The sequence below is a fragment of the Nilaparvata lugens genome, chromosome 5 (genome assembly GCF_014356525.2).
Source record: "Nilaparvata lugens isolate BPH chromosome 5, ASM1435652v1, whole genome shotgun sequence".
Classification (NCBI taxonomy): Eukaryota; Metazoa; Arthropoda; class Insecta; order Hemiptera; family Delphacidae; genus Nilaparvata; species Nilaparvata lugens.
In genome coordinates this window covers 68,988,893-69,006,761 of record NC_052508.1, presented here as the reverse complement: position 1 = coordinate 69,006,761, position 17,869 = coordinate 68,988,893, and the positions used below count along the sequence as shown (strand labels likewise).

Sequence of the window (17,869 nt, the reverse complement as noted above, 5' to 3'; positions counted from 1 at the left end):
GTGGGAACAAAAAGTTTGTTGAAAACAAGGATTCTACAAGTTGACGACAAAATGTTGCTGTGCTTTTGATGAAATTGGCAAAAACAATTGCCGAAATTTGTTGCAAACTCAATTGACCAAGCTGTCGTAAACGCGGTTCACATTGGAGTATATTGAGTGAAGACTTCATTTAAGGAGGAGAAAAAATCATATGAATATGAGTGGATATATTATTCATCAAATGAATAATATTTAAAGGTGATGGTTTCTTGATCCATTCCGAGCTGCTTTGTTGAACAGTGCAGTGTTGAAAATGATCGCTAGACGGTCGAAAGTGCTTCAGTCAGTAAGTAAAATTTTTAATTATTTACTTAATAAATTGACTGCATGTCGTGTTCAAATACATAAAAAAGTGTGGAATAATATTTATTGAATAAGACTGAATTTCTTCGGAGACCATGGAACATATTTTCAGCCATCTCAATCGAGTGGTTTTTCATGAATATTCATAAAGTGTAAAATAATTAAAGTGTTATAAGGATAAAAATGTAAATTTCTTATTTCAATTGGGACACCATGAATCATTCACCATGTGGAATTGACTAGTAAAGATGATACGAAAGATAACAATAATATTTGAATAAATGGCTGTATACCTAGTACACTTAAGAAGTTTGAAGCCGAATAATATTGTTAAGTAGAACAATGATTTTATCATGAACAAGCGTTTATTTCTTCAGAAGACTGCTACTGACTAGTGTTAGTCATGAAAGGGTTGTTTTCTGAGGGGGTGCGGGTGTAGAGGGGGAATGTTTTCACCGACCAATGGCCAGAATCAATGGAGGGGGAAACGAGAGACGGTAGGAGGGGAAATGAATTCACCCTACTGAGTGGACAGTGGCGTGCTTCATGTTTGTTGCGTGAGTGATAATGGACAGGTATAGTGAGGAGGAGGAGGAGAAGGAGGAGGAGGAGACCGTGAGGAGGAAGAGAGTGATTGAGTACCGACACCCTTCTCTTCGACCCAGGAGCTCTCCACTTTCCAGTTCGCCAGTCCAGTTCTAAAAGGCTCCACACAATGACCTCTTCGTGTTTTGTCAGTAGTGACTCGACCCCAGTTTTTTCCAAAGTTAACTTTGTCGTTGTTCGGAAAATTTTGTGTATGTGTACAGTGTTTTCGTTGTCGCTCACGTAATAAAGTATTCTTTGATCTGAAATATTGAAGAATCAGGTTAATGAACTGAAAAAACTTGACACTTTCTTTTTTCACAAGTGCGTTGGGTGTACACAAACTTGGAATACGGCTGAGGGCTGAGAGAGTAACAAGGAAAACCTGTTGTAGCTGAAGACTGTAGAGAATTTTATTGACTGGTTGAGTGTTTCATTAATGTAGATTACAATAAATGTACTGGCTTACAAACTTATATACGATAGCTTACAACTCAGGAAAGTTTCAGATGAATTTACATAATATTGTAAATTTCACATATCTCTCTACACATATAGAGTAGAGAGAGGCTGAGAGAGTATTCAAGGAAAACCTGTTGTAGCTAAAGACAGTAGAGTATTTGATTGACTGATTGAGTAATTTTATTAATGTATATTACAATTTAAACTGTTTCATACACTTATGTAAAATAGCTCACAGTAAAGCAAAGTTTTAGATGAATTTGAATAATATTTTAAATTACACACATCTCTCTACACAATGTTTTTTTCTTTAGGACTTGATAATGGCATTAGTAGCCGAAACATGTCGTGACGAAATAATTCAAAAAGGGTACTCACATTTATATTTTTATTTATGTCTCTCTACACATATAGAGTAGAAAGAGAGAGACTGAGAAAGTATCCTCTAGTAGTTACTTCATGATCAAATAATTTTCATCATCAATTCACGTTTATGATCCTTCTATTAAGGGTTAAGTGCAAGAGAGGGCCGACTGCACCCTAACTTCGCCCTCCCAGGTATAAAATAAAGGCAGTCATTCTATTCTATCAGGATAAGTGTTAATCAGCTTTCAAAGATAAATAATACTATAGTTTCTTACTTGAATTTCCTTAAAATCTTCTCATTTTCTATATTCATCTAGCTATCTCGGTCATCAGGCCAGGTATCTTGGGCCACTATCGTGTTTCGTATGGACTCGGTAGGTCGTCGGTCCCGGCTGCCCTGAAATTGTTTAGGTGTGACCTAAAAATTCCATACCTGAGTCAGCCAGGTCTCGGCATTTTTTCAATCCAACCATTCAGTTTCCATTAATCTCTATTCACCTGACATGAAGTAAATTATAGAGTAATGAAAGCTTCGGAGTTGAAAGTGTAATACAAATTTAGTATCTCAAGACCTAGAATTGAAAATATCACATTAAGTCAAGCATAAAAATGTAATATTTCAGATTACAAGACATTAAATTGAAAATATCCTCAATTTATTCTAGCATAGAAATACAGGCGAAGATCTCTGTTATCTCTAGGTGATAAAAATACAGTTTGATGATTTTTGGTTGGTGTTAAATTTTTTTTTAAAAATGTAGATAATTTACAACTGGGAGGATGATATGTAAAGAGAGAAAAAAACATGTGTTTCTACACCATATGGTGCAGACTACATGAAAAGTGTGAGATGACGAACTGTAAACAAAGACATATTTTGTAGAGTAGTGTTTTGGAAATCAATTTTATTCAAAAATTCAATGTTACGTTTGAAGAATCCAAATTTTGGTGCGATCAAATTCAATCTGATTTCCAATTATTAAATGTGCTCATCGGTTTTCAAAACAATTCACGGCGCTTTCACTTCTTGTTTGAAGACTAAGCAACGATTATCGGCGACAGTGAGTGAGGATTTGAGAAATAATAATGAAACTAAGTTGAAAAATGCTGATGATGCAGAAATTACTTCGAAAAGTGGAGATCAGGATGAGAAGATGTGCTTCGGAGATGTGTGTTGTTTCAGACTCAAGTACTGCGGAAGTAATGCGGTTACACCGTTGGTTATGCAGCGGGAACGCAGTGATAGCTACTCAAATTTTGTTCTTACCTCCATTTCAAGGTAACTACAAGATGACCCTCCAAAGGAATTCAAAGATTATTTTGAATTTATTCTTCATTTTTATATTCAAGAATTTTTACTTTCCTTTCCCTACTACCTTAGGTAAGGAAAGTATTGCTTTCTGAAAAAATTAAGGTACCCCAATTTCTAAATTTCTATACGTTTCAAGGTCCCCTGAGTCCAAAAAAGTGGTTTTTGGGTATTGGTGTGTGTGTGTGTGGTGTGTGTGTGTGTACACGATATCTCATCTCCCAGTTAATGGAATGACTTGAAATTTGGAACGTAAGGTCCTTAAACTATAAGGATCCGACAAGAACAATTTCGATCAATTGCAATCCAAGATGGCGGCTAAAATGGCGAAAATGTTGTAAAAAACAGGGTTTTTCGCGATTTTCTCGAAAACGGCTTCAACGATTTTGATCAAATTCATACCTGAAATAGTCATTGATAAGCTCTATCAACTGCAACAAGTCCTATATCTGTAGAAATTTCAGGAGCTTCACCCCATCTATGCAAAGATTGATTTTAGATTTCCAATTATCAGCCTTCATATACAACTTAAACGAAAAATTTCAAGTGGAAAAGATTGAGCATGAAAATCTCTGCAATTAATATCCAGTAACATTTCCACCTAAAATTGAAAATAAGCTTGAAATCCGAAAAATGTGATTATTAAATTGCAAACTCTTGGTTCTATTAAATCATTCACTACGAAGAGATAGCAGACCTCGTGTTTTCCCAGCGTTATTGACCTATCACCAGCTGTCTCATATCTTTGAGTAGTAGACTTGAGAGGCGCGAGTACACTAGCGTCAGGTGATCAATTTTCATAACGGCAAGGAAAGTTGCGTGAGTGCACCACTCAGATTTTTCTTTTTTTAATAGAGATGGTTTTATTACTAAGAATAAATAGTCGTGTCTAAAAGAGAATATAAAGGTGTACCATACTAGTAATTATGTGATCCAATTAATCAAGCATTTATCTATCAATTTTTTACTTATCGAATGAATAGAACGAATGCAATATTCATAAATAATATGTTTACTATGTCATGCTGGTGGTTGAATAAGTAAAATGCAACTTTAATAAGTTAACAATGCATATTTTTGATCATCATCATCATCATCATCATTATTGGCACTACAGCCTTAGCCTTCACAACCACATCCTTCCACCCCTCTCTACATTCTGCTGTTCTTCTCCATCTTCTTACACCCAGTCTTCGCAAATCCTCCTCCACATCGTCAACCCACCGCTTTCTTGATCTACCTTGTAGTCTTCTTCCTCCGGGTTTGCCTCCTAGCACCATTTTTGGCACCCTCCCTTCCGGCATTCTGTGCACATGACCAGCCCATCTCAGCCTCATACTTTTCACAACAAATACATATTTTTTCAGTACCGTAATTCAACAAATTTTTGAGAGTTTAATAAGTTTATTAAGAAAATTCTTAATGAACTTCTTATATTCGTTATGGTTTGTATTTATCATGATCTACGATTCAACTTTCTATCATAAATTTCTCGTTCATCGTAGATTCAATTGTCCATGGCAAAATTTCATAACCATGAGCCTTTTTCACTCAAATTTCTAAATGAACCACTTTCAATAATTAATCATGTCCTTTAAAATAACTTCCTGGGTTTTCTAAAATTATGTTTCATCTATTATAGAGTCGATTGTCTGATTGCCGACGAAGTGATCATTAAATTAAGAAACGGAATGGGAACAACACTTTCTCTCTCTTTTCAATTCTATTCTGATCCTCTCAATCCATGTCTTTGAAAAAGGGATTAATTATTACAATACAAAAAGTTCAATTTGTTCTCTTCTTATAGAATAATATGTAAACTCGAATCAATTCCAAGATTGGGTGTTTTCTCCGTTAGGATAGGATAGGATGATATATCATGTAAAACCAAGTTGAATAGAAGAGAGAGTGTTCTCTTCAATTATAGGATACTAGCCGTCAGGCTCGCTTCGCTCACCATATCCGTCTAGCCAGGGGGCGGAGCCCCCTGGACCCCCGACTGGATCGTCCAGAAATGAGATCAGCGGGCTCGCTTTGCTCGCCTGCATGTAGACCTCAGCGGAACCTCTGTACCGAATTCTGGACCCCCGACTGGATTGTCCAAAAATGAGATCAGCGGGCTCGCTTCGCTCGCCTGCATGTAGACCTCAGCGGAACCTTTGTACCGAATTTGAACGTATTATGTCAATTTGATCTCGAAAAACACCTGTTACTTTATCGACGTATCTTTCCTGCATTTTTCATTTGAGCATGCTTCATTCCATCAGAAAGTCAAAGTACTGAGAAAACGCAGAAAGGCTGAGAAAAACGTATGAAAAGCTGATTTTAGGCGTATCTTTGATGAAATATAAAAGTCACCTCAATACAGAATTTTTAGACCCTAGCTAAACCTCTGTACTAAATTTTAACATTTTCTGTCTATTACTTGATGAAAGAACTGAAAAAACGCTAATTTTAGGCGTATCTTTGGCGTTATTTAAAATTCCTCCTAACACAACATTATTACACCCTATATTAGCTTCTGTACTAAATTTGAACAATTTCTGTTCATTTGTTCTCGATAAATCTGAGAAAAAGCCTGAAAAAACGCTAATTTTGGCGTATATTTGACGTTATTGCAAATTCCTTCTAACACAACATTATTACACCCTAGCTGAGCTTCTGTACTAGATTTGAACATTTTCTGTTTATTTGTTCTCGATAAAGCTGAGAAAACGCTGGAAAACGCAGATTTTGGGCGTATCTTTGGAAATTTTTCCAAATCCGTTCTTAGTGCGCCTCTAAAGGGCCAACTGAACATACCTACCAAATTTCAATGTTTTTGGTCCGGTAGATTTTTAGTTCTGCGAGTGAGTGAGTCAGTCAATGAGTGAGTGCCATTTCGCGTTTATATATATATATATATATATACTAGCCGCAGGCTCGCTTCGCTCGTCATATCCGTCTAGCCAGGGGGCGTAGCCCCTGGGGCCCCAGGGCCTCCCCAGAGATCAGTATTTTTATCGTATGTTAGGACGATCCAGTCGAGGGTCCAGACTAAACTTCTGGCTAAACGGATATGGCGAGCGAAGCGAGCCTGACTGCTAGTAATATAATATTCCCAGGAATAGCTCTGATTGAAGTAGCAGTGCCCAATCAATTTTCCCGCGATAAATGCATTTCAATCTTCAACTTGGTGCCAACCTAACAAAGTCAACTGAACTTAATGCCAACCTGACAAAATTATTAATTTAGTTACCAGTTAACAACTTTTTCGAAGAGGTACTCTCTCTAGATTATAGTTCTATATTAACATATGGTATGGACATTTTTCAATTATAATTAAGAGAATAAGAAGAATATACATGCTAAAAGACGAACTTTAAACCCTTAAAAACCACCCTTAGAGTTACAATATTGCCAAAAGATTTCTTAGTGCGCCTCTAAAGGCCAACTGAACATACCTACCAAATTTGAACGTTTTTGGTCCGGTAGATTTTTAGTACTGCGAGTGAGTGAGTGAGTCAGTCAGTCAGTGAGTGAGTGCCATTTCGCTTTTATATATATATAGAAGTAAACCCCAGGTGATCTCTAGGGTAAGTTTTGTCTTCAGAATATTATGTAAACCCATTTTGAATCCAAAAATGAGTGTTTAAAAAATAATGTTAAAGGAGCAGTGGGATTGGCGGAGAGGAGCTGACACAAAAACCTGTGCTGGCGAGGCATTACGGTTCACCGCAGACAAATGGCCACCAGATCCCCGGACATCCGACACACGCCGGACATCCGACTCATAACGGACATCCGACTCACGCCGGACATCCGACTCATGCTGGACATTCGAATCATGCCGGCTTTGAGTCGTCCTACCAGACTAAGACAGGACCTGGGTCGGCCTCATTGGCTGATAACCGGCTTCATTTGACTGACAACCACCATAGAGCTGAACGACAACTTCAGGCAAGTTAATAGTATATTTCGCACCTAGGGCCGAAAATGAGACTTTTCCGGCTCGAAATCGGTTTTCAAGTCCGAGGCCGTAGGCCGTGGACTAGAAAAGTTTGAGAGCCGGAAACACATTTTTGCCCGTGGTGCGAACGCTATTTTTCGCCACACACAAAAATAAAACAATATATATTTATGAGAAGAATATTGTTTATTAGGCACTTCCGAAAGCAAAACAGGAAGGTCATAGCTCTAGCAAATCTGAGGTAATCTGAATATCAGGAAATTGTCCAAATATTTTTATTCTGATTTGTCTAAATAACCTAAAAGATTATGTTCAATTATGTAAGAGGTTGAGTTTATACTTTTTATTCTTCCAAATGACAATAAGATGATATTATTATAAATGTTTTGATTCTTGAATAATAAACACAAATAATGAAAAGTTTTTTGATCAGCTGTTTTAGCACACTTGAAATTTGGCCAATCTGAATGTCAACGTCATTAATGCTTGTTGTCGTTGACTTCGGAAGTTTAGGTTAGAAGTTCTATCCTAATCTGAAAATCGAATTTGAATAGTTTATAATATATATCTAATCTGTATTTTATTCATCCAAATAAAATGATAGTATCTTATTGCAGAATACTTTATTCAATTCTAGAAACATAAACTGGTTCCGTTTCTTGAACTATTTGTAAAAACGTTCAGCACCATGGATATTGCCCAAGTAGTTCCAAAATTATCCACCAGGTTTTGTGATAAATGAAGTACTACTGTATTAGGTTTGAGGTTAGACTCTATTATACTCTGAAAATTGAATTTTAATACTTTATAATATCTTATTTGTATTTCATTCATCCAAATAAAATGATAGTATCTTATCTTATTTCAAAATACTTTATTCAATTCTAGAAGCATAAAACTGATTCCGTTTCATAAACCATTTTGTAAACACGTTCACATCAAATCAGAATCAGCTGACTTCAAGGTTATTTTACAGCCCTAGGGCCGTAAAAATTTCACCGGCCTGGTCAGAAAACAATCACTTTCGGCCTCCATATGACGCACGTAAACCAGCTCATTACATCCAAGTGGGGCGAAAAAGAATTTACCCTCAATGACAAGCTAGAGTTTTATAGTGAGAGCTACGTTAAAATGGCAGTATTTGATTAACATGGTGTTGCTATCCTTGGCTATTATTCGACAAGCAGATAGCACTATCCTTTTCTAACTCCGCAACGTTGTCTGATCGTTTTTCAACAATAATGTAGAAATTTGATAAATTAACAAATTATTCAATCTCAATTATTATGAAAATCTATTATTCAATCATTGGGAAATGTATTTTCTTGGCGAGTAAAATATAATAGTATTTATAATGGCAGTATTTGACATTGCTGTTGCTATCCTTGGCTATTATTCGACAAGTAGAAAACGCTATCATTTCATACCTCCACAACCTTGCCAGATCGTTTTCAAACAATATTGTAGAAATATAATCAATTATCAAAATATTCAATATCATTATATATACATTTATTTAATCATTTAAAAAATATTTTCTTGCCAAATAACTGATTATTTCAAACAAGAATGAACAGTTCATATTCCATCAGATATACTAGTATCAGTTATCATCAATAGAAGGCGGTGGCAAGACATAGAATCGGCACGCTGCTCTCCTATCTTCTATAACGTTGACCTCACTATAGAGTGAGGTAAAGTACAGTTTAATAACTGCAGAATAAGGTAGCCAAACAAAGAAAGCCGTTTGCTTTATATATGACAACTACAGGCAATTTTCAAGTGGAGGGTCTCAGTTCATCGAGATCTTATTACATCATGTGCCTATTTTGACCATCTCTTGAGATACTTGGAAGTTCATGGTCGAGATCTCAGTTAATCAAGTGCTCATTTTGACAATTTCTCGAGATACTGAGACAAGTGGGAAGTTAAGTTCCCGTTCAGTTTGTCTAGTCTCACAGCATCCAGTTTTCGGTGAAGGCTCACACACAGTCTGCTAAATGTTATCACTTTAATTTCCTGATAAGTTGATTCAATGTTTTAATCCAGAGCCATCCTCTTTTAGTTTGTCTAGTCTCACAGCATCCAGTTTTCGGTGAAGGCTCACACACAGTCTGCTAAATGTTATCACTTTAATTTCCTGATAAGTTGATTCAATGTTTTAATCCAGAGCCATCCTCTCTCATTATGAATAAGTTATATTTCTTTATTTTACTCATTTTTTAAAAAATATTCATTTACTTTGTAATTATTATAAAAAATATTTTGTGATTGCAAATGTGTTGTCCATGGAACTCTCCTCCACACGCAGACGATTGGTCTTTGTGGGGGAATTCCGTGTACTATATGTATCTCGCTTGCTATTTTTGTAAAGTACCTATGTTGTAAAGAAGGAATAAAGATTATTTGAATTGGAATTTGAATTTAATAGATTGAAATTTCTTGAACGGGGTCGAACAATTGCAAACTATGCTGCACAGTTGCAAACTAGTTGGGGATTAGTAATAATGTGTTATGGAGAAGTTTGGATTAGGTTTCCCAATATTAGAAGATTAGGTTGGGATTTGGGTTTTTGCTTTCAAATACTTAACTGATCGTAGGGGCTATGTATGCAACATGCTCAACACGAATTTTACAGCTTGTCAATCTATTTTTTTTTTAGATCGCCGCAAATAATGTAATTCTGTGTGTTTCCAGTAGTGGTTATGTTCATTCTTTTAATCCGTTGATTACTTTGCGATTAATATAGCTATTTATGTATTAATAGCGTAATGCGCGACTTTATCGCTCGCGCAAAACAGTTATCACGCGACGCGAAGCGGAGCGTGATAATTTTGCAAGAGCGACAAAGAAGCATTACGCGCAAATTACATACAACAATTTTTCTACAACTGCCCAAACCTGTTGAATTACTTATATCGGCGGAGTTAGTAATAATTCTTCGTCACTGATATCCATCATGGCTGCATAGTGCAGAATCGGTACAATACTGCAATTATTACCGACTTTCTAGTTTAAGATCTGACGTACTTTTGGCGAGCTGCTTACCATCAGCTGATTAGCGAGCGTAAAGAAACTCTTCTGCGCTTGCGCGAATGATCAGCGAGCGTAAATAAAATTTACTGCGCATACGCAAATGGCTAGCGAGCGAAAAAGTACATTCTTCTAAGAAATAAGCTGTTTTACAAGGAGAATTATTTAGTATGTAAATTCTTTTTTTACGCTCAGTTGTAGAAAATAGTATATTTCGCACCTAGAGCAGAAAATGAGATTTTTCGGCCTATGAGATCTCGGCCTACGGCCTCGGACTTGAAAACCGATTTCGAGCCGGAAAAACATTTTTGCCCGTTGTGCGAACGCTATTTTTCGCCACACACAAAAATAAACAATATATATAGTAAACAATAATATATATATATTTTATATATATATATATAAATATATATATATAAATATATATATATAAATATATATATATATATATATGAGAATAGTTGTTTACTAAGCACTTCCGAAAGCAGAAGTGGAAGGTGATAGCTCTAGCAAATCTGAGGTAATCTGAATATCAGGAAATTGTCCAAGTATTTTTTTTTTTAATCTGACCTAAAAGATGATGTTCAATTATATGGGAGGTTGAGTTCATACTTTTCTATTCTTTCAAATGACAATAAGATGATATTATTATAAATGTTTTAATTATTGAATAATGAACACATATAATGAAAAGTTTTTTGATCAGCTGTTTTCTGATCACCTTTCTTAGTTCCATGTTAGCGGCTGGAAAGAGTACTCTTTCCGGCCTAGGCCGGAAAGAAACCTGTCCTGACGTCAGACGAGAGTCGTCTGCAAACAGATCTGTCTTTCAGATCTACGTAGGGACTGGAAAACAGCTGCTTTCTGTGCAGTGTGGCGAAAATTTATTTTCGCCACACTTGGATGTAATGAGCTGGTTTACGTGCGTCATATGGAGGCCGAAAGTGATTGTTTTCCGACCAGGCCGGTAAAACTTTACGGCCCTTGGGCTGTAAAATGACCTTGAATAACAGCTGATCGTGTCCGATCTCACAAAAATCATAGAGATAATCTCATAACGACTGTAATAATCTATATAATTATGTATCGTGAATCGCGGTATCATGTCTATAATATATTTTATGAATTACTGTTTCATAATTTAATATTTATTATTGTGTTTTTGATATCAAACAATAGAATACGATGATATCTCCATAGCCTCAACAATATAATGTTGGCTGCATTGTCCATTGTCAGAAAGGTAAGTATCGCAAGTCTTTAAAAGTGAAGAATCGAATTTGAAATCAAAGTACAATAATTGTATCAATATTTAAAAGTGAGGTAGAGTAATAATTGTTTCTTTTTTATTATCGAATTCCACTTCTTAATGCAATACAATCAACAATAATAATAGGAAAATACAGCAGAGATCTAAAGTTTAAGGTAAGCCTACTGGTGAAACTCAGCCTTGACTGAAAAATTCCTAGTAATTTTTCCGTAATTCATTATTAAAACTTTTAGATAATTTTTCAGCAATATCAAACCATATAGAGAAAACATTAGGCCCACTCAAGATTGAATCTTCGAATGTTTTCTCTATGATTTAACTATTTTCAGAGCAATATTTTGTTGTGAAAATGCCGGCAAACCGACTTTAAGTTTGCCGCTATAGGCTACACTATATTATAGTAGCCTACATACGTTACCTGACTTACAGGCCTCTTTGATTAAAAATATGCAATGTCCGAGAGCGTTAAGGCGTAAGACATCAGAAGCTCAGTGAATTAAAAAAACATGATCTAGGTTCGAACCTCGGTCAGTGACATTTTTTTTTGTCGATGAATTTCGACTTTTATTAGCTATTTTTTATATTAGTTACTGTAATTTGAATTTCAATCAATTTTTTAGATATATTTTGAGAGAAAACTGTGAAATATGCAATTATATTAATTTTTTAATCACATTATTTCAAAATAGTAATGAAAATTCTATTCATCCATCTATCCATGAGATATTGCACCAGGCGCAAAGCGCGAGCTATAAAAATTCAAACAATTATTCGAAATATTAATAGTATAAAAATATTGTCACTATTGTAAATTATTAATTAGTAATATTGAAATTAATTGACAGTGAAAGTTGTCATAACCAAGATTCAAACTATCAAAATAGGCTGTTTGAATTTTATTTATTTTTTAATTTCTTATAATATTGGGAAGTTTTTTTTTGGTGTGGCGAAAAATAGCGTTCGCACCATGGGCAAAAATGTATTTCCGGCTCTCAATCTTTTCTAGTCCTCGGCCTACGGCCTCGGACTTAAAAACCGATTTCGAGCCGGAAATATCTCATTTTCGGCCCTAGGAGCGAAATATACTATTTTATTTCGGATGTATTTCAAACTATATTCAAGTTTTCGTCAATTTCAGTATATCTGTACTAGGTTAATGATAAATGTTATCACTTTAATTTCATGATTAGTTGATGCAATGTTTTAATAGATTGAAATTTCTTGAACAGGGTCGAACAAGTCATCCACAGCATTTTGACAATCAAACAAGCTTGAAAAGGATTGATTTTGCTGCTGATAGTGATGATGTGGAGAAAACCCCAAGGCTGAGACAGCCTCTCAGATCTGACAAGGAGAATGTGAATCATGGTGAGCATACTCACTTATTCAAGTTTTTTATCCAATGAAGAAATACTTTTCAACATATTAGGTTGATTGGATAAAATCTAGCAATTGCTAGCTCTAAGTAATTTTCAAACAAATGCTAGGATTTTAGTCAGCTGTATAATCAATTAATCAGATCATTTATTGTCACACAACATTAAAGCTGCGTTTACACCGGAGTTAATAACACGAGTTATTAACAAAAAGTTATTAACTTGACTGAATCGTCAAAAATTTCTCTTGACAAAAGTTAATAAGGTAGTTTCTAACAGAAAATGCCTTGTTATTAACAAGATCTTGTTATCAATATAATTGACTCCCATTTGATTTCATTTAACGAGACTATTCATAATAAGATATAACAGCTAGAATAAAAAAAAGCCAAAAATTGTCTTCAAATTTGAATTGAAACATGTGTGTGATCATTAAAATAATGATCTTCATCTGATCTAATGTAAATAAATCAGAGTTTAAAACAAAAGTTTTCAACATAAGTTAATAACATTTTCTTTTGGCTGCTAGTTTTGTTATCAACAAAAGTTAATAACTTTGTCACGTGTTTTGTCTGCAGCTGTAGTTATTAGGGAACAGCTGTAGTAGTAGGGTTGGGATGCTGGGCGAGGGGGTTGCGGGGAAGATAGTAACATGTTATTACCGACTCTCGATGGATAACATAAATCTTGTTAATAACAAGGAATTTTCTGTTGAAAACATGAGTTATCAACTTTTCAATAGAATTTTTGTCGATTCAGTCAACTTTTTATTAATAACTCCTGTTATCAACTCCGGTGTAAACGCAACTCAACATGATGTTATTAACTTTTGTAATTAACATCAGTTGATAACAAAAATGTTAAAAACTTGTGTTATTAACTCCGGTGTAAACGCAGCTTTAAATGTTACAAGAACGTCATTAATAACACAAAACATATCACTTTTTGTGTAGTTGAGAAGTTGATATTGTGGTAATTATTCATATTGAATGAAAAAGACTAAGAAATTGTCAAAAAAACACTGATTTATTGATAATTAGAAAGACCGGTTTCGGTTATTACACCTTTGTCAATCTCTGATAAACTATAAACTGGTTTATTGTCAATCTCTGATAAACTATAAACTGGTTTATTGTCAATCTCTGATAAACTATAAACTGGTTTATAGTTTATCAGAGATTGACAATGGTGTAATAACCGAAACCGGTCTTCCTAATTATCAATAAATCAGTGGTTTTTTGACAATTTCTTAGTCTTTTTCATTCAACAAAACACATCAGTTTCAATCTATTACAAAGAAATCTTCAACTTTATATAAACATTCATTGACCAGTACTTTTTTTAAAACAGTAACTAACTATTAAAGCTCATTCTCACCTTTAATCTGCATAGCTAGAACTTATTACTAGTTCCTAGTCAGTAGATTCTAGATTTTATTCTATTCACCCAATTTAAAATATTCTATATTTTGTTATATTTTAATACAAGAATTATTTTTAACGTTGACAAGTAGGTATACAGATTCTACAATAATTAGAAATGTGGACTAGCATTAACTGTATTTATCTATCCATTTCCACAAAAATATATATTTGAGGGCACCTGGAATTCTTATTATTGCCCTGAAAAAAGGGTGCTTTATTACGAATGCACTGGAACATAAATGGCAATAGTTACTATCGATAGTTCATTCCATTGTACAATAATATTGTAATTGCCGTTTGCGGTGTCAGTTTCAACTAAATTTAATTTTAAAATGGATTAAATCCATATTAAGTCTCATTCGTCATAATGCGGTTCATTCGAGTTTAAGCCACCAGCTGATTAATTCAGTTCAAACTTTGGCTGTGCAAACGGCCCAAATCGTACCCGACTTGACCGTGTTGAAATTTCTTGACCGAGCTTGCTGAAACCGGACATGCAACTTTTCCTTGAGTAATAATAATTAGGAGTAGTTTCAATATAGAGTTTCAGAAATGAGTTAAGATGGGTAGGTGAAGATGCAAGTTAAAATGAGTATATAATTTGTGCCTCTGAATAAATGAATAAGTGAATAAACAAGGAGTGAAAATATTATGAAATGCAGTCATCACTAGAATTGGTACCAACTTTCAATTTTATTCATTCTTTCATTTACACATTTTATGAAACACAAATGGTATGCATGATTAGAAAAGGACTAACAGGCTTAGGCCAGAATTTTTCCTTTTCTGAGTTTTCATTAATAATTCTTGTCATTATCAACTCATATCTGCATCGGAAAGTGTTCATCTAACATAATCGCCTACGTGCCGGTTGCACAAAATTTGGTTAAATTTTAATCGTGATTAATTCTACGAGAACCAATCAGAGAAGCCGTCTTCTTAAAAAAACCTTCTCTGATTGGTTCTCGTGGAATTAATCACGGTTAAAATTTAACCGGTTTTTGTGGAACCGGGCCTTGACATTTTATCTAACAATGTTATTACATCAGGGTACTGTACCTATTGTTGTACATTGACTCCTCCTCTAAGCAAGTACTTTGTTTCATATTAGAGTGATTTTCAAGGAAATGTATTGTGAGTTGAAAAATAATTCCATATTATTCTTTTGTTTTTAAAAACGTTTTCATATTAAAACTATTTGAAAACAAAATGGAATAATAGAATTATTTTTCAACTAACAAATCAAGTAACTCCAATTGAATACGTCATTAGACTGTGTAGTTAGGCTAGCTACACACACATCGATTTTTGTTTGTACGATTGTTTGCCGTCCTTATGAACTCTATCAGATCAAACAGATGATGTTTGTCAAGTTCTGTTTAATCTAATAGAATTCATTACGACGGCAAAATATCGTTTGAACAAAAATGTGTGTGTATCTAGCCTAAAGCCAGTTACAAACACATCGAATTTTGTTCGTACGGTATTTTGCCGTCCTTATAAATTCTATTAGATTAAACAGATGGTGTTTGTCAAGTTCCGTTTAATATGATAGAATTTATAAGGACGGCAAAATATCGTTCGAACAAAAATCGGTGTGTGTGTGCGGGACTTGATATGTACACTTTTTTTAATTGGAATGAATTTTAATTTGAAAGTCATCTATAACATAACTAACTAAATAAATCTGATTGGTTGTCAAGATGCAGTGGACGATCTATACGGTGAACAGATTTTCGAAAGTGGTTCGGACGCGACCGCAGAGAAAGAGCGAGAGAGAGAGACGCAAGGAAGTGACAGAGAGAGACATAGAGAAACACAAGGGAGTGACAGAGATGCAAATGAAGACAGTGGCGGTGGATTGGAGAGTGACTCACCACCTACACCTCCTCCACCCCCCTCTCCTACCCCCCAACTTCTGCCGCCCCACCTCCACGAGATCCATCCCTCCAGGCAGACGCCGATGCCTCTCGATATCGAAAATTATCTACAATTAGGAGCTAAGGTCAGTCTCAATCCTACATTTCATATTAAGGCTGTGCGAAGGCTAAAAATCAACTTTCTACTGGTGATATTTTTCAACGTTTTTCGATTTGTATATCATCAAGCTAACAAAATGAAAGAGTTTTCCCAGGAAAATATTTTTTCCGATCATTACTTCATGAGATATGAGCGCCTAAAGTTTGAATTTTTGGGACAGAACATTTTAAATTCGGTGAGAGAAAAATCTATGAGATTCAGAGGATAAATTCTTCATGAATTGAATAAAACAAAAATATCATTTTTTGAGAAAGTTAATGAATTTACTAAAAATGACAAAAAAACTTTTAGTTCAGTTATTTTTGGTAAATTGAATAAATTTCTCAAAAATTCACATTTTCATTTTTTTTTTATCCAATCAACAATACCATGAAGAATTTATCCTCTGAATCTCATAGATTTATCTCTTACCGAATTTGAAATATTCTGTCCCAAAAATTTAAACTTTAGGCGCTCATATCCCAGAAGTAATGATCGGGAAAAAATGTTCTCCGAGATTTTTTTTTTCATTTTGATAGCTTGATGATATACAAATCGAAAAACTTTGAAAAATATCACCAGTAGAAAGTTTATTTTTAGCCTTTGCACGGCCTTATGTTTGTTTTTCGGTCCTTCATAATTCCTTAATATGTGCATATTTTCTATTTTAGTGATAATAATGTATAATATTTCTTCTATGCTTGAAAGCATCTAAATTGGAATTTAAATTCAAATTCAATTTATCCACAGTCAACAATGCAAAAAATTGTCAACAAGGCAAAGTTGAAATATTTTATGGTCAAACAAATTTTTGTAGTCATTTGAATACTTGATACAAGAACATAATATGAGAATTTGCTTTTTGAAAGTATTTTAGGACTTAACATTTTGTGAACAACTACAAGACCTAAACTACTTCGGACTATGTGTCTAAATTTGGGAGAGAAATAGCACAAGGTTACCTTATTTTTCCTCCCTATCATTTTGATGATGTGCTTATTGTAAGAACTAATAAAGAACCATACACCATGAAACTTCACATCTTGTAGAAGATGAGGATATTAATAATGTAGAATATAAGAGTATAAAATGTAGAACAAGAATATAATTCTAAGATTTATAGCAATAAATACATTTTACAGTGTATATGTAGGCATTTGAGACTCATGAGCTTCATGAGCCTTACGCTAAATAAATAATAATAATTTACAGATGGAAAATAAATTTGAAGTTGCATTTGTTCAAATGCTAATTAATGAATAATTATTATTAAACGAAAATCCCAATTAAATGCTGTAAATCACCCCGAAGACTTCTGCTACTGCAAATATTGACAACAGGGTAAACAGCTATATGGAAATTCGATGAGCGCTACTATACAAAAATTATTTGTCAGCCCGGGAATAGTAGCGCTCATCGAATTTCCATCTAGCTGTTTACCCTGTTGTCAATATTTGCAGTAGAAGAAGTCTTCGGGGTGATTTACAGCATTTAATTGGGATTTTCGTTTAATAATAATTATTTAAATAATAATAATTCTTGTAGAATACAAGTAGGTTATCGAATTCCTATAGATCAATTTCCTTATTGAAGATCTATCATTATTATTAATTTGTTTTTGTTTATTCTGTATTCTCTCATTTATGCTCCTATAAAAAACCTTCGTTTGTCGTGTCACATTATTTTCATTAAATTTATTTAATTTGTCTTGTTCCTATAATTGGGCACTTACGG

The 17,869-nt window shown here is 34.3% G+C and overlaps 1 protein-coding gene across 4 annotated transcripts in view; it reads left to right on the top strand.

Moving 5' to 3' along the window:
- The window catches only part of LOC111060470, a 131,790-nt gene that overhangs the window by 96,952 nt on the left and 16,969 nt on the right, over nucleotides 1-17,869 (top strand). For 2 of the 4 annotated variants that reach the window (XM_039429166.1, XM_039429164.1), the window contains exons 12-14: nucleotides 6,715-7,003; nucleotides 12,546-12,684; nucleotides 15,820-16,121. In XM_039429166.1, coding sequence (XP_039285100.1) covers nucleotides 6,715-7,003; nucleotides 12,546-12,684; nucleotides 15,820-16,121 — 730 coding nt within the window. The remainder of the gene's footprint in view (nucleotides 1-6,714; nucleotides 7,004-12,545; nucleotides 12,685-15,819; nucleotides 16,122-17,869) is intronic. The other 2 variants (XM_039429165.1, XM_039429167.1) reach the window with 2 other exon arrangements.